Raw genomic sequence first — 20,213 nt, forward strand, 5'->3', positions numbered from 1 at the left:
AAAGCATCATACAGTCTGACACAGAACATGACTAGGTAGTCTGAATAGGAGGGACGCTCTGAATATAACGCCTCCTTATTTATTTCCATGGAAACTACAACAAGGAGCACAACAACACTATTTCACAGAGCAAATTCTCAGCAACAAAACACTACACAGAATATTTTATTTGTTAGCTCTAATGTAAAAAACAATACAGCTAAATAAGAACTCAAGGAAAGAAGCATCCTGTTGTTGAATTTATATACTTCCTCAGGAAAGATGTCGATGAATCTGCCTCACTCAACTATGAAGTAATGAGTCCATAATTACAGCAATCTTCTCCATTAACGTTCAGTATTTAAAATTGCGCTTAGAGTCTTAACTAAAGATCTGAGGTCTAAACAAAGTTAAACACAGAACTGCAATACATGATTTGTCTTGCCATAGAGGAAGCAGTGAATTTTCTCATTCAAGCTTGCTTTACACCTCAAAACTCTTAACGCACAGAACTGTAGGAGCAGAACAGTTGATAAGGCTCATGTAATCAACAGCCTTATTGCTCAAATGACAAAACCAGTGGATGATGAGAGAACTCACACCATCCTTACTGTCTGTCATTGTGAAGTGTGTAGAACGCGTTTCCTCAATTAAGCTGCACGTAAACCTGATGACTGCACAGCTCTGGCTTCGGGTTCTTGAAATACTTTAGTGTGAAAACTGTTCAGAAAAACTGTGAAGTTCCAGTCAAAATGATACACTAACGCTATCACTGAAGTGCTTGTGGGGCTGGACAAGAAATAGAAGAGCGACCTTCAATCTGGATGTCTGAGAACTACTTATTAAGTGCTGAAGCTTTGCTTCTTTTGTTAAGGATTACTGTGTGTTTGCCTTTTAGCTAATTTCTGTTTTCAACTTGTACAGAGTCATTTTTTCCATTACTGTAAGCTACCTGTTTTTATTGGATGCTTCCAGTATGTTCAGAACTTCACATCTTCAAAATTACAGTTAAAAGCAAGATAAAATTTGCCAGATTTAACAATTCATATGAGCCTGAAGCAGCTGTATAGAACTCTTTTCAAAAGCAGATAACCATGCCAACACAAAAGATAAATCGTGAAACTATTTTCTCTTTATCATCAAGTATATCACAAACATTTTACCAACTTATGGATGGATATTAGGGAATCAACACTTAGACTGTGTTGCGGGGCACATTCCATCCCAGTGGTTAGAAGGTCATTAACTGAGCTGTTAATTTCTTACTTTAGGATCTTAGCATTACATAAATGGAAACAGTAAGAACTACAAACTTTATGTTCTGCTGCTTTATAATACTACAAAAAAAAAAAATAAATTCTTAACAGCAAGATGGTGTATTTTTCCTTTAATAGGCCATTTATTAAGTACAAGCATACAGAGTTACTGAAAAAAATACAGCTTAGACCATCTACATTTGATAGAATTTATGCCAGTTTTCACAGAAAATATATTTAAGAGTTAAAGCAAAATTATTCTCAATAATTATTCTTACCCAACTACTCAAATTTAATTCATCATGTAAGAAAAATGCAAGAAATAAAATAAATAGCACAGGAACACAGTAGCCTTTTATTTAGTTATTACTAAAGCTCCCCAAAATTTGCGGATACAAATTGAGTACAATCTACCTTTAATAGAACGATATGACAAGAAATTTGTTTTCCTTCAACTTGAAACTGATACCTAAACAGAAGTTAGGATAATTTTATGTATTTGATTGCATTCTTTATCTCCAAATTTTGCACAGCTTCCAGTTCTTCAGAGTTTCATACAGATTCTTCACACAGGAGCAGCTGCTGTTTCATTAGGAATTTCTGCTCACTCTGTATGTTCAGGCAGTTTATGGCTGAGAACAAGAAAGAGTTAACAAAACTTCCCAGTATCGGTAACACCCAGGAGCCCTGGCCACCAATCAGGATCTTTGCATGAAATACAACCTCATCTGGGGAGCAAGAAATAAAGTTTCTCCTTTGACATCCACATCTGTTTAGACATAGCAAGAACAAGAGAGCCCACAAAAAGGAATGGAGGGAAAACAACAAAAAATATATTGAGCATTAATTAGCATGCCACCAGAGGTCCTGAACTCCATAAATAACACCATGGAAAAACTATCTAGGGCATCTTAATTTCTGCATCTGCTTCCAAGCATGACTATTCAGCACAGATCATCTAAACCATGTTTTCATTATGTTCAAATCAACTTCTTGTTTTGCCAGTGCCTCCAGCCCAGCCTCAAGTTTTCACATTTTCTATATTGGAAGAAGTCAAAAGCCAAAATATTCCTTTTGAAAATATGAGCCCCAGCGTCAAGTAATCAGGAAGACAATTTAAGGAACAGACTTCTGCAAAATCCAAAACAAATCTGCAAAGTAATCGATTTATAAATTAAATGCTTAAGCTCACTGAAGAGTGAAGAACTGGATTTTACAGTGCTGATTTGCAGAACAAGGAATAATTTGGCATAGTAAAATGATTACTCTTTTCAACATCCCATCTATTCTGTATGCTGTCACTGTTCCTCCCCTCATTTCTCCATTTTGTTCTTCCTACAACATGCTTTCCAGGACCTACGGACACCTAAATTAAGCCTTCCACTAGGTACTTAAAAGGAAGGGTCTGAAGATCCCTTCCCCCTAGAGGTTGGTGGCCCGCACTGTGGAAAGAAACCTGATGATCCTTTGGGTCCCTTCTAACCCAAGCCATTCTAAGATTCCATGATCCATTTGTTACACACTCTAAAAGCAGACCACTTCCTAGCAGCAGGCAGTACTGACAGTACTGACTCCTTGAGCTGAATCAACAACAAGCAACAGCAGCTTCTAGTTGAGTAGGCCCAGCAGAAAACACTTCATCTCCCTTTGCCAACCCAAGGAAGTTTTTAAGCATGCCACAGCTCTACTTCATCTTTCAGCTTTTTCAGCCCTCCAAAACAATACTTTTCATGAAAATAAATTACTTTTGTGACTTGAGTATTGGGAAGGGATCCCAGCCATTCTGCATATATATGCCGTTAGATCAGTTTTGGGGTTGTCTTTCCATTTTTACAGTTTTAAGGCACACAAACATCTTTCTTTCTTTGAAGGCGAGGTCGGAATACAGCTACCAGGAATGACAAGTTACACTCAAATAAGACTGCATCATTTTTCTTTCAGCGTGTCCCTTGAGGACATGTAAGCAGACCCGCTTGGTAGTTCGCCTGCATGAATACCCAGCTCTGCTTTAGCTAAGAAGCACCTCATGTAGTATTAGCAGCAGGTCCCCACCTAAACCTGGAACATATAGCAAGCTTTCCCTTAAGACTAAAAGGTCTCAGATGACTCAGATGGTTTTTTAAGTTCAAGTAACCCCTAACAAACAGGGCAGACGATCAGCAGCAGTAGTTCTAAGATTTCACACAGGTTTTGTTCTTTTCTTCCAAAGCTGAGTCAAAATTGGAACACTGAGCCTTCCATACAGGCATGAAGGTTCCCAATGGGCCACAGTGAAGCACAGACTGGCAGAAGTGCTCATAACTAAGCAGTTTCTGACTTGTACTTTTATAGTTGTCCCTCAGCAACTCCATACCTGCCTCTCAGGCTGCAAGCAGTCAGACACTACAGCAGGAAAAAAATGTGCACATACATAAAGCTGCCTAACTATCCTAGTTCCAAGCCGTTCAGCCTGAAAATCTGATCGCATACTACGTAACAAAAGGAAACAACAGCCACAGAAGTAGAGGTTGATGGTGTATAGCAAGAGATTGTTGTTTGCGGGAAAAGGAGTGAAAAAGTCACAGAAGAATTATGAGCAAAAGGCTTTAAAAACAAAATCAGCACAAAAATCCACAAAGACTTGGATAAACAATAACCTCATACAGCTACTAGCTGACTTCACGGAACAGATCTTTCACTCACTGAAGAAAAAACAGTAGCAAATGGTGGAATCAACTGTCATTTGGTTGTTGAACCTAAGTAAAGTCATGAATTTGCCTCACTATTCTCTCCTGGAATCCACAGCTGCTTGGCTCCAATTTCCAACTGCAAAATGAATAATTTCCATTTTAGGAGAGCAGCTTGCAGGAGGTCACAGCAATCTGGCTATCCTTGATTACACACCATGCTTAGTTTACCGGCTGACAGATCTGCTTGTGCTAGTACACGCACAAAAGCAACCTAACTTCATCAAAGCAAATGTACTAGAACTTCAGCTGAAGAAGCCGTATTAAGCTTTACTATAGAGATTCAGCTACCACTGAGTTTTATATCTGCTTCTAGCGCTTTTAACTCAAGTGCTGGATGAAGTTAATATTCGGTCCCAGTTCCTAATGTGCTAAGCATCTATACTGTTAGGTCACAAAGAAAGTCAAAACTCTAGTAAAAGCAGTGTTAGCATTAAGTATTGAGATTAAATAATGACATGGAGATACAATGACAGTTACATAATGACTATATATCAACAGGGCCTATTTTGACCCTGAGCCTGAGCTTGAGATTCCACAACAGCCAATAAAATACAAGATGTTCAAATGTCTCCTCCCAAAAGCTATTAAAAAAACATTCTGGAGTGTTTAAACTTGAGGTGGGACAGATGAAACAGATACCCCACAGCCACCACAAGTCCATTCTGAAGATATACTACCTACCATTCCTTGCACCAGAATTTAAAAGTTCTGTAAACAGAGAAGACAGATTAGAAACTCAGACTCCTCCGAAGAACTTGAAATCTAGGCAATCACAAGTATTCTGAGTTCACTCTTACCTATCACCCCTCCGTACTAATAAAGGACATTCAGTGCCATTGCACAACTTAACTTTTGTTCTCCACAGTTACTTATGACTACAGCATCTTCAACAAAAGGTTTCCACTGAGCTTCACTTTACATTGCAAGTTCTACAGCATGTATCGTAATCAGTCCTATTTAACATTTGCCTGTCCCCATTCAACAGGACACCAGCATTTCCCTTTGATTCTTGAGTCCACAGACATTAAATTTGATAGGGTCCATGCCATCAGCCTAATGACTAGTCAAAAGCCTCAAGTTAAACATGCCTGAGAACACACATTCACCGTCAAGATAGGAGAGTTGCCAGAACTACTGGCCTTGGTGGCTGAAGAAAGGATTCTGCTGGTATGACTGACCAGTTCATTTGGCCATTAACCAGTTGCCTAATTATAGTTCTATTTGATGCTGTGCCAACTCAAAGCTGTAATTCCACAAATTAAACACTGTTCTCTTTCACTCCATAAAGAAAAAGCAGGCAAACTGACTTGCCTTGGTTATTCTTCACTAGGAGAGTGGTTAGGCCCTGGGACAGGCTGCCCAGGGAGGTTGTGGATGCCCCGTCCTTGGAGGTGTTCAAGGCCAGGTTGGATGGGGCCCTGGGCAACCTGATCTAGTAAAGGTGTATGTTTGGTGGCCCTGCCAGGCAGGGGGGTTGGAACTACATGATCCTTGAGGTTCCCTTCCAACCCGGGTCATTCTGTGATTCCAATAGGCCACCAACTGTCTGCTGCTCACCTGTCACACATCAGTGTAATCTTAGAAGCAAGAAGCTTCCATTACTCAGTATCTTCTAAGTTGGCAACAGTTTTATTTCTGTAGAACTACAGCGGGGAATCCTATTTTCCTCTAAGAGACCAATGACCTTTCACAATATCCACCAGACTGTTTCAACTTCTCTCCTGTCCACAAGCACAGAATCAAGTTCTGATACAACTCAGTCACAAGTATCTGGAACTTTAAATCTTATATTGGGAAACAAAGACAACCATGGGAAAAACAAGAGGATACTCTGCACCCAAAATGGGCAGATTATCTGCACCTTAACTTATGAATTAAAAAAAGGATTTTATAATTACTTTTAAAGCCCAAGTGAGACTTTACCCAGAAATATTTGAGATTAAGAAGGGTAGACAGCCTAACAGTGATCAATAATCTCAAAGAGTCAACACACCAAAAAAGCACTGCAGATACTTCATGATCTACAAACCATAGCTTTAAAAAAAAAATAAAAATAAATAAAAATAAAAATAAAAATAAATTAATCAGAATCTTCTACGAAACAAGCAAAGCAAAAAAACCAAATCAAAATAAGAAAAGATGAGAAAAAGGGGCTTGTTTATCTGTACTCCAAAAGAATTCCCACCTCTGTCACTGCTCTGTCTTATGCTCAGGGTAACACTATCTGCCTTGTCATTCCCTGTACGCCCCTTCACCTATGCTCAATATCTTCCTCCAAGAGCAGCTTATGCAACCACAGGATGCAACACAGGTCTCACAAATCTAAGGTAGCCACAAAAATAAGATACAGAACTGTATTAATAATAAATTCAGCAATTTACTACTATTCATTATATGATACTCATCAACTTTTTACATTCTGCATAAAGAAACACCTTCCAAGTGCTGGCAGAATGAAAGTAATGAAAACCCTTCCAAATTTAACTAATATTACTTTACCTAATTAAGTGTAAGAAGTCCCCAGAATAGACAAATTAAGAGTCCAAATGTTTGCAAACACAGCCAAGAATAAGAAATGGTTGCTGTATATGCAGGTAAATAAACTGCTGCAGAGAGACAAAGTCCCTGGAGGAACTCCAGGAGAGAGGAAATTAGACATCAGCTCTTTCAATCAAGCACTCGAGTCATACCTGTGTGATTGGTAAGCTGCATCAGTGATGCATCTATGGCTCTGATGTAAACAAGGCTTCTTACTTTAGGTCCTGTCTGGTGTTTTTATTGGAATCCTTCATCCCCCAGTTTGCACTTTCACCCCTCAGCAATACTGTACTTAAACACCATTATTTTGCAATAATAATTTAAATAGAAAAACATTTCTAGAGACTTTTCCATGTCAGAGTTCTCCAGTTTCCATGTTTTAGCACAACTTTTACGCCTGACATTACAAGGCAGTCACTCTAACTGCTCAGCATTCTCTTTTAAAGAGCATCAACAGCTTTTAGAAGCCACCAATTCAATTAAATAAGTATTTTGTTTTAGTGGGATCATCAAGCTTTTGTAACCTCGCTGTGAGTCAAGACTCCAGTTAACACTGAACAACTGACCCTCCCTCAGGAACTGCTTCACACACATCCAGAAAGACTTCCCTATTGCTGTGCCCCTTATGCTTATCTTCCCTATTGCTGTGCCCCTTATGCTTATCTTCCCTATTGCTGTGCCCCTTATGCTTATCTTCCCTATTGCTGTGCTCCTCATGCTTACCTCCCATCAATTAGGCTCCAAAAAGCTACAGTAACTTGCTTGCAGGTACATCAACTCACCGTGGTAATTTCCTACAAGTAACAAAGTAGATGCCAGCTCCACAGAGAACGTTACCCAATGCAGCATGCACCCCTCCCATATTGAGATTTTCTTTCCTGTGTTCACAATAGGGTAAACAACAACAAGAAATGAGTTATCAAGTTGATATAGCGGGATAGTTCAACTTCAGTGAGAAACTACAGTCCTAGAGAGAAATTGGAAGGTTCCAAAAAGGAGTTTATCTAATAGCAATAGCACATTGCATGAGAGGCTGACAAATACTGCAGTACCCTGGACACAACATCCAACTCAGACTCAATAATTAAGTTCACATCTACTAAACTTCGATTTGTACAAAAAAAACAAGTTGTTTGCTTAAATATTTATAACACTACAATTATGTTACAAAGTATAACCAGGTCCTCAATATGGTAGCTGCTAATTATATTTTACATTTGTTTTACATTACCGTCCCGAACCGTAAACTGAAAGTGCTGATTAAGGGGAAAAAGTTATTAGAACTCCACAAGAAATTTTACTACTAATAATTTTACTAGTCTTTAGTAAAACTTGTTCAGGGTGGCAGTTTTTCCAACAGGAAAAAGGGAAATGACACGTTTGAGCACAAAGTTCTTACCAAAGACAATATGATATTCAAATATTTGGGGAAGCCTTTAGCCTTAAACAAAACCAAAACCATCAAACTAAACCTGAGTATCAGCCAGCCTATAACTAGCAGGCAAATGAGTCAAACAGCCCTTCTGAGGCACACTAAGACAATACTGAGCCAGCAGCGCGCTCCTGGGCTCCATCAGGAGAGGGGTGGTCAGCAGGGATAGGGAGAAGATTGTTCCTCTCTACTCTGCTCTTGTGAGGCCCCATCTGTTGTACTGTGTCCAGGTGTGGAGCCCTCAGTACAAAAAAGACATGGAGATTTTGGAAAGGGTCCAGAGGAGGGCCACGAAGATGATCAGGGGGCTGGAGCACCTCCCCTATGAGGACAGGCTGAGGGAGTTGGGTTTGTTCAGCCTAGAGAAGAGAAGGTTGCGGGGTGACCTCATTGCAGCCTTTCAATACCTGAAGGGAACTTACTCCCAGGAGGGGAGTAAACTCTTGGAAAGGGCTGACAATAGCAGGACACAGGGAAATGGTTTTAAGTTAAAAGAGGGAAGATTTAAGTTGGATGTTAGGGGGAAGTTCTTTACTAGGAGAGTGGTTAGGCCCTGGAACAGGCTGCCCAGGGAGGTTGTGGATGCCCCGTCCTTGGAGGTGTTCAAGATCAGGTTGGACGGTGCCCTGGGCAACCTGATCTAGTAAAGGTGTATGTTTGGTGGCCCTGCCAGGCAGGGGGGTTGGAACTACATGATCCTTGAGGTCCCTTCCAACCTGGGTCATTCTGTGATTCTGTAATACCATAGAATCACCCGGTACATGAAGCTTACACATTTTCTAGCTCCCTTCTAAGCAGACCTTATTTGTCTCCTTCTCAGATCTAACAGTATAGTATAATTCTGCTTTTCTAAAGTCTGTAGGGGGAAAAAAAAAAAGCTGTGTAAGATTAATTTAACATAACCCCATTGTAAGACATGTTGTCTTTAATATTGCCTAAACACTAGAACAACACATTGACTCCAAACACAACAGTCTTATGAAATTAAATTATCGTTGCTATTCATTTGTGAAATGCTAACCCATCAGCAAGGAATTAGTCAGGAATTGCTAGTTTTAAGAGAAAGACAGCTACATACAGATGTTAGCACTGGGATATTATAAAACTAGGATAATAGAGTTGAAAAAACAGAAGAAATCAAGGAAAAGGGTAAAATCCCCCCAATCTCTCATTCTATTTTCAGTAAACAGAATCAGAAAAGCAAGTACTACATCTTTTCAACAAGAATTCCTATACAGAAATGGTTGAGAGGCTGCTCACATTCCCATACTTCACATCAGTATCTACAGTTGCATCCTGTACCGGTAAGTGTTGCCAAAGCATGAATTTCTCAACACAGCCTCTTCCTGAATTCCAACCACAGCTCCTCTGAGAACTTCCTTTTTCACAAGCTATTATGTTCTGTAAGTGATTTTAGATTTTTCTCCAAGTTTTATATTCGTTATGTTTACACCTGGAACTATTTACATGCCAACCGGAGAAAATTTTCCTCTTATTCTAGAGGTAGCAAGGAGCCAGAGAAACACAGACATATATAACAGAGTTAAGCTATTTTCCACTGACTGTGAGACAAAGCAAATAGTACCTGTGAAAAAGGAAATATCACTAAAGAATAAAGTAATTCAAGTTGCTGAACATAACAGCAGTGGTAAACTCTTAAGTCTGTTAAGCTTGCTTAAAGCACTGTTTTACCTGGTTTGATAGTGGTATAACTACTACACAGCAGTGCTATCATACCAGTCTTCACTGATTAAAACATAGGGCAATCCAATTTTGCCCAAATTCTCAGCAAGCCAGGCACCTAAAAAGTGCCAGGTCAGATGGAAAATATTTCCTACAATGACACTTACTGAGACGAATACAACAACTCTAAGGTTTGAATTAGGAAGAAAGACAAACTAGTTTTAAAAAGCTAACATAGCAACAACAACAAGCACGGTTACTTACAGCATACAAAGCTTCTATGGGAGAGAGAGTGAAATCTCAAATCAACCAAGAAGATCAGTAGCTTTGGATTAATTCAGTTCTAGGATTTGGATGAGGGAACAGGAAGGTACTTATAAAAAGTTAGCTGTTTCATTACAGTTACACGTGTAATTAAAGCTACCCATTTACGTATAACTGCATGGATTCATAAACATACAGCAAACAACAATGCTCTTGTTAAGACTTGGGGTGACATCATCTCTAATGTTTAAATAACCATTTTTCCTATTTCAATAATGGAAGTATAGGTTTTCAACCAGGAATGCTGTAGCAAATTTCAGGACAATACTAAGCCTGAAGTTTCAGAGCCAGAATTCCTAGATGGTATTTTGGTTTCAAAAGAGGCCCACAAGGATGTCAGATCTGACAGAGGAATGCAGCTCATCAGGGTAGTCTTCACCCTATTTTAAGTATTTCAGAAGGCAGCACTGACAGCACACGCAATAGCGTATGCTTTCCATCAGCTGTATTTACTTTTGTTGCCATACTATAATTTTACTTCAGAAAGATACTCAGGTGTGAAGTTCCAAGAAAAAAAAAATGTTAGGTAAGTCACTCTTAAAAACTCGAAGCAGAACTGTTAACAAACAGGTTTCGTGTTGATGGCTCGTCTTAGTCATTTTGTGGAGAAACTGAAAGAAAAAGTAACAGGAAAAGAAGTCCACAAATCACAGAATTGTAGGGGTTGGAAGGGACCTCTAGAGATCGAGTCCAACCCCCCTGCCAAAGCAGGTTCCTTACACCACGTCACACAGGTAGGCGTCCAGGCGGGTCTTGAATATCTCCAGAGAATATCTCCACAAACAGAGGCATATAAATACTGTAGATGCACATCAGGGAACTCCATACAATTCTTGGCCTTATGCTGCACAAGAAACTTCAAATATTCGTGTACACAAGGTGCTTGGGTTACTTTGCTAGTTTATCATTTAGATAGTAAAACAAGAAGCGTACAATCACCTGAGAATTAAACTTGTGTAGCACTCACTACCTGCTGTCTTACTGATCATGCCAAAGATAACTTCCACTATACTCAAGGCCATACGTTATCATCACAGACTCAAAACAAAAGGAAGGATATTTCCATCTGATTTTAATTCAAAAATTATTCTGAAGAAATCTGCGAAACTCAGCCCCTAGAAGAAAGATTTAACACTGAAATTGTCTCTAACAACCATTGCTTACAGATGGTTTGGTACCATAGTACATGATCTCCTGATAGCTTTAGTTAAAATGTAAAACACTTGTATGAAGTTACAGTAATATCAGAACTACTTGCATATAATCTTGAAAACAAACCTACTGCCATTTCTCTGTGTAGGCCCCAAATGAGGCTACATTGGCTAGTCAACTTCTTTCCTAAGAGGTGTTTTGCCACCTTAATGCCAACTCCTCATAGTAACAGACTTTCAGAAGCCATTAACCTAAGAAATGCATTGTTAAGTGAGGTAAGTGCTAACAACTTACACGCATAAAAAGGAAACTGTTCAAAGGCTTCATCATATTGTTACGATTGTTTTTAATAAGTCAAATACTCAGTGTTTGCAGGATAAACATGGTTGAAACTGTGTTCTGGAAAAATAACAAATAAATAAATAAATAACCCCACACAACAAAAGCTGGGTAACAAGTCTTGTCAAAATAAAGAATTCAGAATAATTATATATTTATAATATATACCAACATGTAAATGTATTTCTTAAAACATATATAACCCTATCAAGTATCCTGATCATCTTTTGATTTCTTGTTCTATCCTTATGCTCTTGAAAGTACTAGAAAGGAAACAGCTGAGGAATGCCGCCACTCTTATGCCATGCTTTCCATCAACTGCCATTTCAGGAATGCATGCAGGGAAAGTAAAGTAGCACAGACTGTCTCCACCCATCCAGCAGCATCAGAAGCTGCCCAGCTCACCAGCAGTTCCAACTGCCTCGCAGCTGCATTCCAGCAGGCATTTCTAATGTCCTACAGATCAATAAAGAAACACTGTTAAGCACCGATATAGCGTTTGTTGGGTAAGCATCCCCATATGCTGTATCTCCCACATGCCATATCCTCCACATTGGTAGTACAGCAGTAACAAGGTGTAGAACACTCTTTCTCGGTTGCTAAAGTCCCAGAGGGATGTCACCATGCTACAGCTGTCCAAATTCACAACTGCATTTTATTCCAAAAGCACTGTGTATTCTTAGAGCATCAAACTCACCGGAACATATACTTGGATACATTCAATTATTTCAATAAACACGTGCACGTTCCTCAATCCTGTCAGCTCAGCCTCAAAAGTGACAATACAGAAAGCAGCAAGAAATTGACTGGGCTCAATTTTTTAGTGGCTTGCAGGGCCTTACTAAGGCTAGTAAGATGATAGAGACTATGCGTGAAGGGATAAACAAGTACAGGACTGGCCAAGAGCCTGTCAAACCATCTGTTCCAACTAAAATTTAGCATATACCCTTAAGCAGATTCTCAGCTGGAAGACTTATGTCATATCTCTCCTAATGATTTATACTGCCTCGTTCTCCATCTCCTAACCTCAGATCCAGCTAATAAATTGAAATTTTCTCATTTGGTAAGTAGTAACAAAATGGTAATCAAGAAACTTGCTATTAAGATGTCAAGATCAAAAAGGCTTCAAAGCAAGCATGCTCACATCAGTTTTATTAACACTTATAATTGCTCACACCTACTCTCAAAAGGTGCTTTTGATGATTTATCGTGAAAGGAATATTCTGAAATACCAAGCATATGCCAGAATACATACAAAACCATGGATGAAGCTTTACTGTAAAAGCAATATTAATGCTAGAGTGAAATTCATAGATAGAGACTAGCGGTCCCTGACCACTGCACTTCTGGTAGACAGATAATGGAGTTCAGATGAGAGCAAGTAAGATAAGTAAGTAAGGTAAGGGAACTTACTCCCAGGAGGGGAGTAAACTCTTTGAAAGGGCTGACAATAGCAGGACACAGGGAAATGGTTTTAAGTTAAAAGAGGGAAGATTTAGGTTGGATGTTAGGGGGAAGTTCTTCACTAGGAGAGTGGTTAGGCCCTGGAACAGGCTGCCCAGGGAGGTTGTGGATGCCCCGTCCTTGGAGGTGTTCAAGACCAGGTTGGACGGGGCCCTGGGCAACCTGATCTAGTAAAGGTGTATGTTTGGTGGCCCTGCCAGGCAGGGGGGTTGGAACTACATGATCCTTGAGGTCCCTTCCAACCCGGGTCATTCTGTGATCTGTGAGATGATAAAGCTTTGAAGTAGAACTCTTACAACATGACTAGATGAATAAGTGTAATAAACCTGACAAATCTTTAAACAATATAACTGACAGGTGTCAGAATTAATTTGAATGTTCTATCTGTGAACATCCATTGCAATCAAAGATATTAAAAAAAAAAATAAATGAAAATTCAGGTTTCAAACTTGGCAGAGCAGACAGGAGATGAGAAACTTAGAAGGGCAAAAAGACTGTTACTTCTTTTCTGCTTGGTATTCTAAAGGAAACAATTGTCCTAAATGCAGCATTTAAGATTTCCACTATTATAACTGAAGTACATTATGAATAATCACATTTTTTTTTTCCTTCTCTTGGCTCCATTTCAAAAGGTGCAAAAACCAAGATCTTACATGACAGGATCAGTAGGAAGTTCACAAGAACTTGCTGTCAGAACCTACCTACTGTATCTATGGAGAGAAGGATCCATGGCCCACACAAGAACCAACTCCAGTTACAAAGGGCATTTTAAATGAATACGTCCCTGCAGTTTCATCACTTACTGAAGTCACATTACATTTATTACAGGATTCATCTTCTCTGTGCTTTGTTGTAAAGTCAGAGAATTAAACAAACAAGGACAATGTAATACAAGCTTAACAATGACTACAATTCTCACTTGTGTATCACCTACAAGAGTTTTACGGAGCTGTGTGGGTGGGAAGCTGTTTCTTCTCTGAAGAGGAGGTTTTAGACATTAAGTTCAGGGCTAAGTACAAAACTGTTATGTACAAAAGGAAGTTCCCCTTGATAGCCTTGGAAAATCAACAGCTTCGGAGCATGCAGTAATATCTCCCCCCCCACCCCCCAGCAAAAGAAGCAGTGCAGAAGTCATAGCTGGGACATTACCAAGATAGCTTGGAACTATTTCCATGCCTTCCTTATCCTTGGTTGTTGGGTGCTGCTGCTTTGATGCAAACACCCTGGAGATTTAAGACTGTAGCAACCTGTTCTTTGCTCTTATGACTTGACATGCTCTGCATGCTGTGGCTCCAGCTCAAATACATGACCTGTGTTATCACTCGTCAAAAAGGGTCCCGACAGTACAGTCATAATGTGCTCTATCTAGTCCTAAGGCAACAGAATCCAGAGCACGTAAAACTTACAATCCTTTTTCACCCTCCTGTTGGAAAGTTGATCATAACAAAGGTGATGGTTGATGCCTACTGTAGCAATACCCTCTTAGCATACACAGGTAACTGTGACCATACCACCAGGAGCCCTGACAGAATCCTTCATTTAAACTATTGAAGAAACTCCCCTCAAGGAAGAAGAACCCAAGAAGTAAAACCCAACCACAGGGCTGACAGGAAACAATAGGACAGCAGAAATTGTCCTTCACTAGTTGGTAAGAATGAGCATTCCATGAAGCATTTGCAAATTGTTTCATCAGCATCTTAATTAGTGCTGGTGGACAAATGCAAACTATCATTATCAATAGCATCAACTAAAAAACTATGTCTAGCATTGGATACTGCGTATCCATAAACTGTTATAAAGTGGATCAGCCAACTTCATATTCTTATTTATTACTCTGAGAGGTGCTGGAAAACAATGATATTCAGGATAGAAAGAATGAATAGTCTTCAGGAAACTGCTCAATTAAATGGTATTTGTGCACTCCTTCATGTTAAGGGTCAATTCTTCATTATGTGTTAGGCAGTCTTCTTTTCAGCCTTCACCACTGATGGTACCTGGCATGCTCAGTGATTGCTGCACGCAGCCAGGACACCACCAGCTTCCAAGCACAGCACCCTCCCCAGCATAGAAGAGCAGCAGCACAGCAGAACATCTTCCATGCCACACGGTAGGGTGAGACTGCAGAAGTCATCTTCCTCCCCAGAGTCTAAAAACCAAGCTATCCCATAATAAATCTCAGCCTCCACAAAGAAAGAGGGCAGCCAAAAAGCTCGCTGCCTAAGTTATCATACATGCAGACATAAGTGCAGCTGCCTTCTTTCTCAGCAGTAGGCAGGTACTCCACACAATCATGCATCAGAGGCAAATGCATGAAATCCAGGAACCCACTCGCATATCAGGCCCTTCCCAGCACATGCAGCCCTCTTGTGTTGCTGCTCAGAAGAGCCGCACTCCTTCCTGGACAAGCTCTGTGCAATTTCTGCCTAAACTGCTTTCACTCACTTTAGCAGTATGAGCCAGCAAATAAGTCCTCCTTGACAGAGGGCAAGAAATGAGAACAGGAGAGAATCCAAACGCTTTGAGGAAAGACAGGTGTTTGGCCTTTAAGAGGCCAGAATTGAATCCCATTCTTAATAAATACTCATACCCTAAAAGGGACTAAGCTGTATTGAAAACCATACAGCCTCTTCTTATTTCAGAATATGCCACATTTCCTTTCTCTGCAGGAACCATTAATTTGTGAGATCAGAGCTCACCTCTGGGCCATTTTTCTCCACTTCAATTGTTCTGGCAGCTAAGAAAGGCTGCACTATCTGTATGTTGGATCTCACCCCGTGTGACAACTGTCAGGGAACACAGTATTATGAACACCATCAATTTAAAAACAAAAATCTATTGAACAGACTTGCATTGTGAAATTAGAATTTAATTTTACAGATCGGTTTCCTGGTCTTTCAGACACATTATATAAGTGTGCAAACGTAAGATATTGTAACAGGATGTGTAAGAATAAGTTCCTGCAATATCCTAGATAATATAATTCTCCCATAAATGGATAAATTACATACCCACTTTCATCCTTAGTGCTGAAGGTCTAACCTGAATGTATGCTGAAAAGGGTTCTTAAAGGAAGAGAATGGCATCTGAATCCAACACAACATACGGGAATAATAATCAACTAATAATGGGTCTGTTCCCCAGTTCTGCAAGATCTATTTTTGCAAACTCAGATTTAATATACGCCCTCAAATGCAATGCACTAAGTCCATTGGTCTCTGCACGGCAACGCATACAAGATCACACAGTGGCAACGACAAGAAAAGAACAAACCTGCACATGATCTTCCCATCCATCACAAGCCAACAGTAATTTCCTTCCCCCTGTACACAGTAACAGAAACAGACCTACATAACGCTTTCTGATATTCAGCCCCACTGAAATGGGAGAAGTCCAGCTAATTGCTTGAGCAACAAAACATGATGCTCCAATAGGGATCAGTTCTGAAATTAAGAATTACTAGTACTTTTTCCTTCAGCACCTCCAACCATCCAGTCTGCGGGGCAAAAACAAAAAACACTCAGTTTAAGCCTTTTCTGGTTACATATAGAAGTAACCAGAAAAACAAAAGCTGAACAGCAATAGAATTAAACATTCAGACACAGAACATGAGCATTGGAGCTAATCAGTCTTTAAAGGTCCCTTCCAACCTGAGCCATTCCACAGCTCTACAGATTTGCTCTCAATAACTGCAAAAAAATATTAGATGCAAGACTAAACGCTACCCAAAGAAGGTAGGGTCACTCTGTCCCCACTAACAAATTCAATCCATAAAGCAACAAAACATACAAGGAAAACGACAACAAGAAGCAGCAACACAACAGCAAGGCCAACAGTTTCCAACAAAATGGGCTTCAACACCACTGACATCAGTCAGAACTGTCAGGACAAGTGACAAGTTTTTGAAGCGTTTCCTTTGGGAACAGATAAAGCTTTGTTTTATTCCACAGCCTAATCAGATTAAATGAATCCGCGTTAAGGACGGCACACTGTGTGATTTGCACCTTTCATATGACATGTTAAAAACCTTGATAACAACGGAACAAAATAACAAAGCAGTCATGGGAAGAGCTTTGGTATTTTGCTATCCTCCCTCGTCATCTTTAAAGAAGAAAACAAACAACAACAAGGACAACAAAAACCCACACCAAAGAAAAGCACACAAACCATAAGATGCCTGGGCTGCCTCAAGAGGATTATCATCTCGCAACTGATCTTCTTATTTGCTTTTAATATTGTAAGACCAGAAAAAGCTCCCTGGTACAGCAACAAGAGAGCGAATGGAGTTTTAGCGGCACAAATCTTTATTCTATTAGACTTTGACCTTTCAAACCCGCAAATCATCTACAGGTAAAAAGGCAGGCAGAATAACACCGGAGTAATTCTGATGACGGGCTTTGCTGTATGTAATGTCAAAATCACTTTGGAAATGCTATTTATACTTCATGAAGAAAAACAACATCATTCACCTCTCGTTCTCAGGGAGTCGAGTCAGACATCATCCCTGCCCACCAATCACTGGCACCCAGTCGGTGATTTGCAGAGCTACGATGTAACCAGTTAAGGAATGACTTGTAATACTGAGCTCCCTTCGAGCACACAGCAATCATAACCTGATTAGAGAAGAATAAATGCACAGAACCAGGCTCCTGAGCAACAGGGTAGCCTCAAGTCAGGCAAAGCTGCTGAAGTAACGCTCTGACAGCCTTAACCACAGTGCAGTCACTCTTCCAGTTGAGTTCACAACTGAAAGCAAACCCTACGCAGCCAAACAAGTGATGACATACACAGGAAACAGAGCAAAATGCAGCAAGATCTTACATTCTTACAATATCTTACATTCAGAATCGGATTCTAGTCTTCATTATTAAGGTGCAACTTATATTTGTAGGAATTCACATCCCTAGATGTCTACATGGGCAGGATAACGCCCACCGAGTTCACCACCTCATTTTTGTTTAAGAACAGTGCAATATAACAGTGTCCTAATTACCTCGCTTGACCATTCTGGAAAGATTGCAACTTGGTCAACCCACATCCCAATCTTTTTCTTCACCTTGAAGTAGCAAACAAGTTCTAAACTTAAGAACGAGAACCTGGCCCGTCAAAGCTACATAAGTATTATCTATATAGATTTTTTTAACTTTTTAGCTATCCAGGGAATTTAATACTGTGTGGAAGCTTTTGGCCTTCTAGAAAAAGAAGAACTATTCAGGCAAACCCGCATTATCTCTGGATTGCCACAGCCTTTCCTTATTTGGCTAACGTTTTGAGATTCCAATCAGACTGCTATGAAGTTCAGCGTGCACAAAGCATCCATTTTGAGGAAACTTCATAGCCCGTCTCCCTGCCCCGAGTGAAGTTCCCTCACGGCACCAACCCCGGCCACACACCCACGCCCGAACAAAGCCACTCGGCTCCGTCGCCCTGCTCTCCGACACGCGGAAGCAGGCTGGAAAAGCCCAGCTCCCGTCAACTTCAGCTCGCACACTGCGGCAGAAGAAGCGGGCTGTTAGTGACACGCGTTTCTATGTTGGGCACAAATCGCTTGTTTCCCTTTGGAACAGGGAGCGCGGCGCACGGCCCGGCTGTCCCCGCACACAGAGGAGCGGGCTTTCATCAGCCCCAAGCGCAGCCGAACCTCCGGACGGACGGAGGAAGCCGGAAACCGCCGCGGGGAGCGGCGGCAGCGGGAAGCGACCCCGCGCAGCGCCTCCCCTCACCTGCGGCCCTGCCCCGACAGCTCCCGGGGGGCTCGGGCGGGGCCCGCACCCCGATCCCGGCGGGGGGGAACTCCCGGAGGTCCCCGCCGCCGGGAGGTGACCCGGCCCGGAGGCTCCGGGGCAGAGGCCCCACGGCACGGCCACTCCCCCGCCGCCCCTGGGCCCGACCCCGCGGCCCCTCCCCGCCCCGACGCCCCCCCAGCGGACGGCAGAGCCGCCGCCGCCGGCCCGTTCCCCCGCGGCCGCCTCCCGGAGGGGCGCCCCGCAGGCCTCGCCCCCGGCCCTGCCCGCCCGGCCGCACCGACCTGGTGGAGCGCGGTGAGCCCGTCCACATTGGCGTAGTTGATGTCGGCGCCGCGCTCCAGCAGCCGCAGCACCTCCTCCGTGTCCCCGCTGGAGCAGGCGGCCAGAAAGACGGCGCCGTCGTCGAACTTCACCTTGGTCTTTTTACGCTTGACCACGGGCGGCTCCAGGTCGGTTTCGGAACCGATCCAACGCTTCAGCTGCTCGTTCCGCTTCTGCTTGGCGTCCGCCATCTTCATGCCCCGCTCCCGCCTGACCCCCTCGCTATCGCCGCGCCGAGGATAGACTATATACCGCCCTATCCCACAGCGCACCGCGCTCGCCCTCACTCACCCACCCAGATGGAAGCGCAGGGCGGGAGGGAACCGAGGGGCGGGCGCTGCCGGTGGGTCATTAACATCATCCCGCGAGATTTCCACGCCGGGGCGGAACCCGAGGGAGGTGGGCGCTGGGGCCGTGAGCGTGACGTCACGCGGGGACGGGGGTGTTGGCGGGGCCGGGCTGAGGCGCGGCCGGAGTTTGGGCGGGCGGAGGGTTCAGGAGTTCAGCCCCAGGGTCAGCGGTTCGTGAGGGACTGACTGCAGGGCTCGGGAACCAAAGGCTGCGGGAGGGTGTGAGTCTGTTAGTGAGACTGCAGCCTGGAATCTGAAGCAGCGCGCCCTGCTTGTGTTGGGAGAGAAGGAATTGCAGTTCTTTGCCCTGCACGTTGCATGTTTGCTTTAGCTATAAACAGCGTATTTTCTGCTGATTTGAATGATCTCCGTGGCTTTGAGCTTACTGGAAAAGAAGTTCTAATTACAACTCATTATGGGAAACAAAGTGTAGTTTGAGAGGGTCACCAGACCTCATGCTCCTCAAATTGTGTGTGGTTTGTTCTTTCCTATAATCTCAGCCCAGGTCTCTCAGTCTTTCCTCATAATGGTGATGCTCCTGGCCCCTCAACATCTTTGGAGCCCTTCACTGGGCTCTCTCCAGCACTTCACAGAATCACAGAATCACAGAATGACCCGGGTTGGAAGGGCCCTCAAGGATCATGTAGTTCCAACCCCCCTGCCTGGCAGGGCCACCAAACATACACATTTACTAGATCAGGTTGCCCAGGGCCCCGTCCAACCTGGTCTTGAACACCTCCAAGGACGGGGCATCCACAACCTCTCTGGGCAGCCTGTTCCAGGGCCTAACCACTCTTTCCCTGTCTTTCTTGAACCAAGAAGCCAAGAACTGGACACAGTACTCCAGATATGGCCTCACCAGAGCAGATGAGGGGAGGAACACCTTCCTCAACCTGCTGGCC

General features: G+C 42.3%; 1 protein-coding gene across 10 annotated transcripts in view; it reads right to left on the bottom strand.

Annotated features, from left to right (window-relative positions):
* The window catches only part of PPP1R12A (protein phosphatase 1 regulatory subunit 12A), a 115,252-nt gene extending 95,950 nt beyond the window's left edge, over nucleotides 1–19,302 (bottom strand). For 2 of the 10 annotated variants that reach the window (XM_015857277.2, XM_015857216.2), the window contains exon 1: nucleotides 18,922–19,298. In XM_015857277.2, the coding sequence (XP_015712763.1) occupies nucleotides 18,922–19,158 (237 nt within the window). In that variant the 5' untranslated portion in view covers nucleotides 19,159–19,298. Of the gene's footprint in view, nucleotides 1–18,921 lie in introns of all 10 variants that reach the window. The other 8 variants (XM_015857269.2, XM_015857206.2, XM_015857188.2 and 5 more) reach the window with 6 other exon arrangements.
* Between the last annotated feature and the right edge of the window lie 911 nt (nucleotides 19,303–20,213).

This window comes from Coturnix japonica, chromosome 1, assembly GCF_001577835.2.
Source record: "Coturnix japonica isolate 7356 chromosome 1, Coturnix japonica 2.1, whole genome shotgun sequence".
NCBI lineage: Eukaryota > Metazoa > Chordata > Aves > Galliformes > Phasianidae > Coturnix > Coturnix japonica.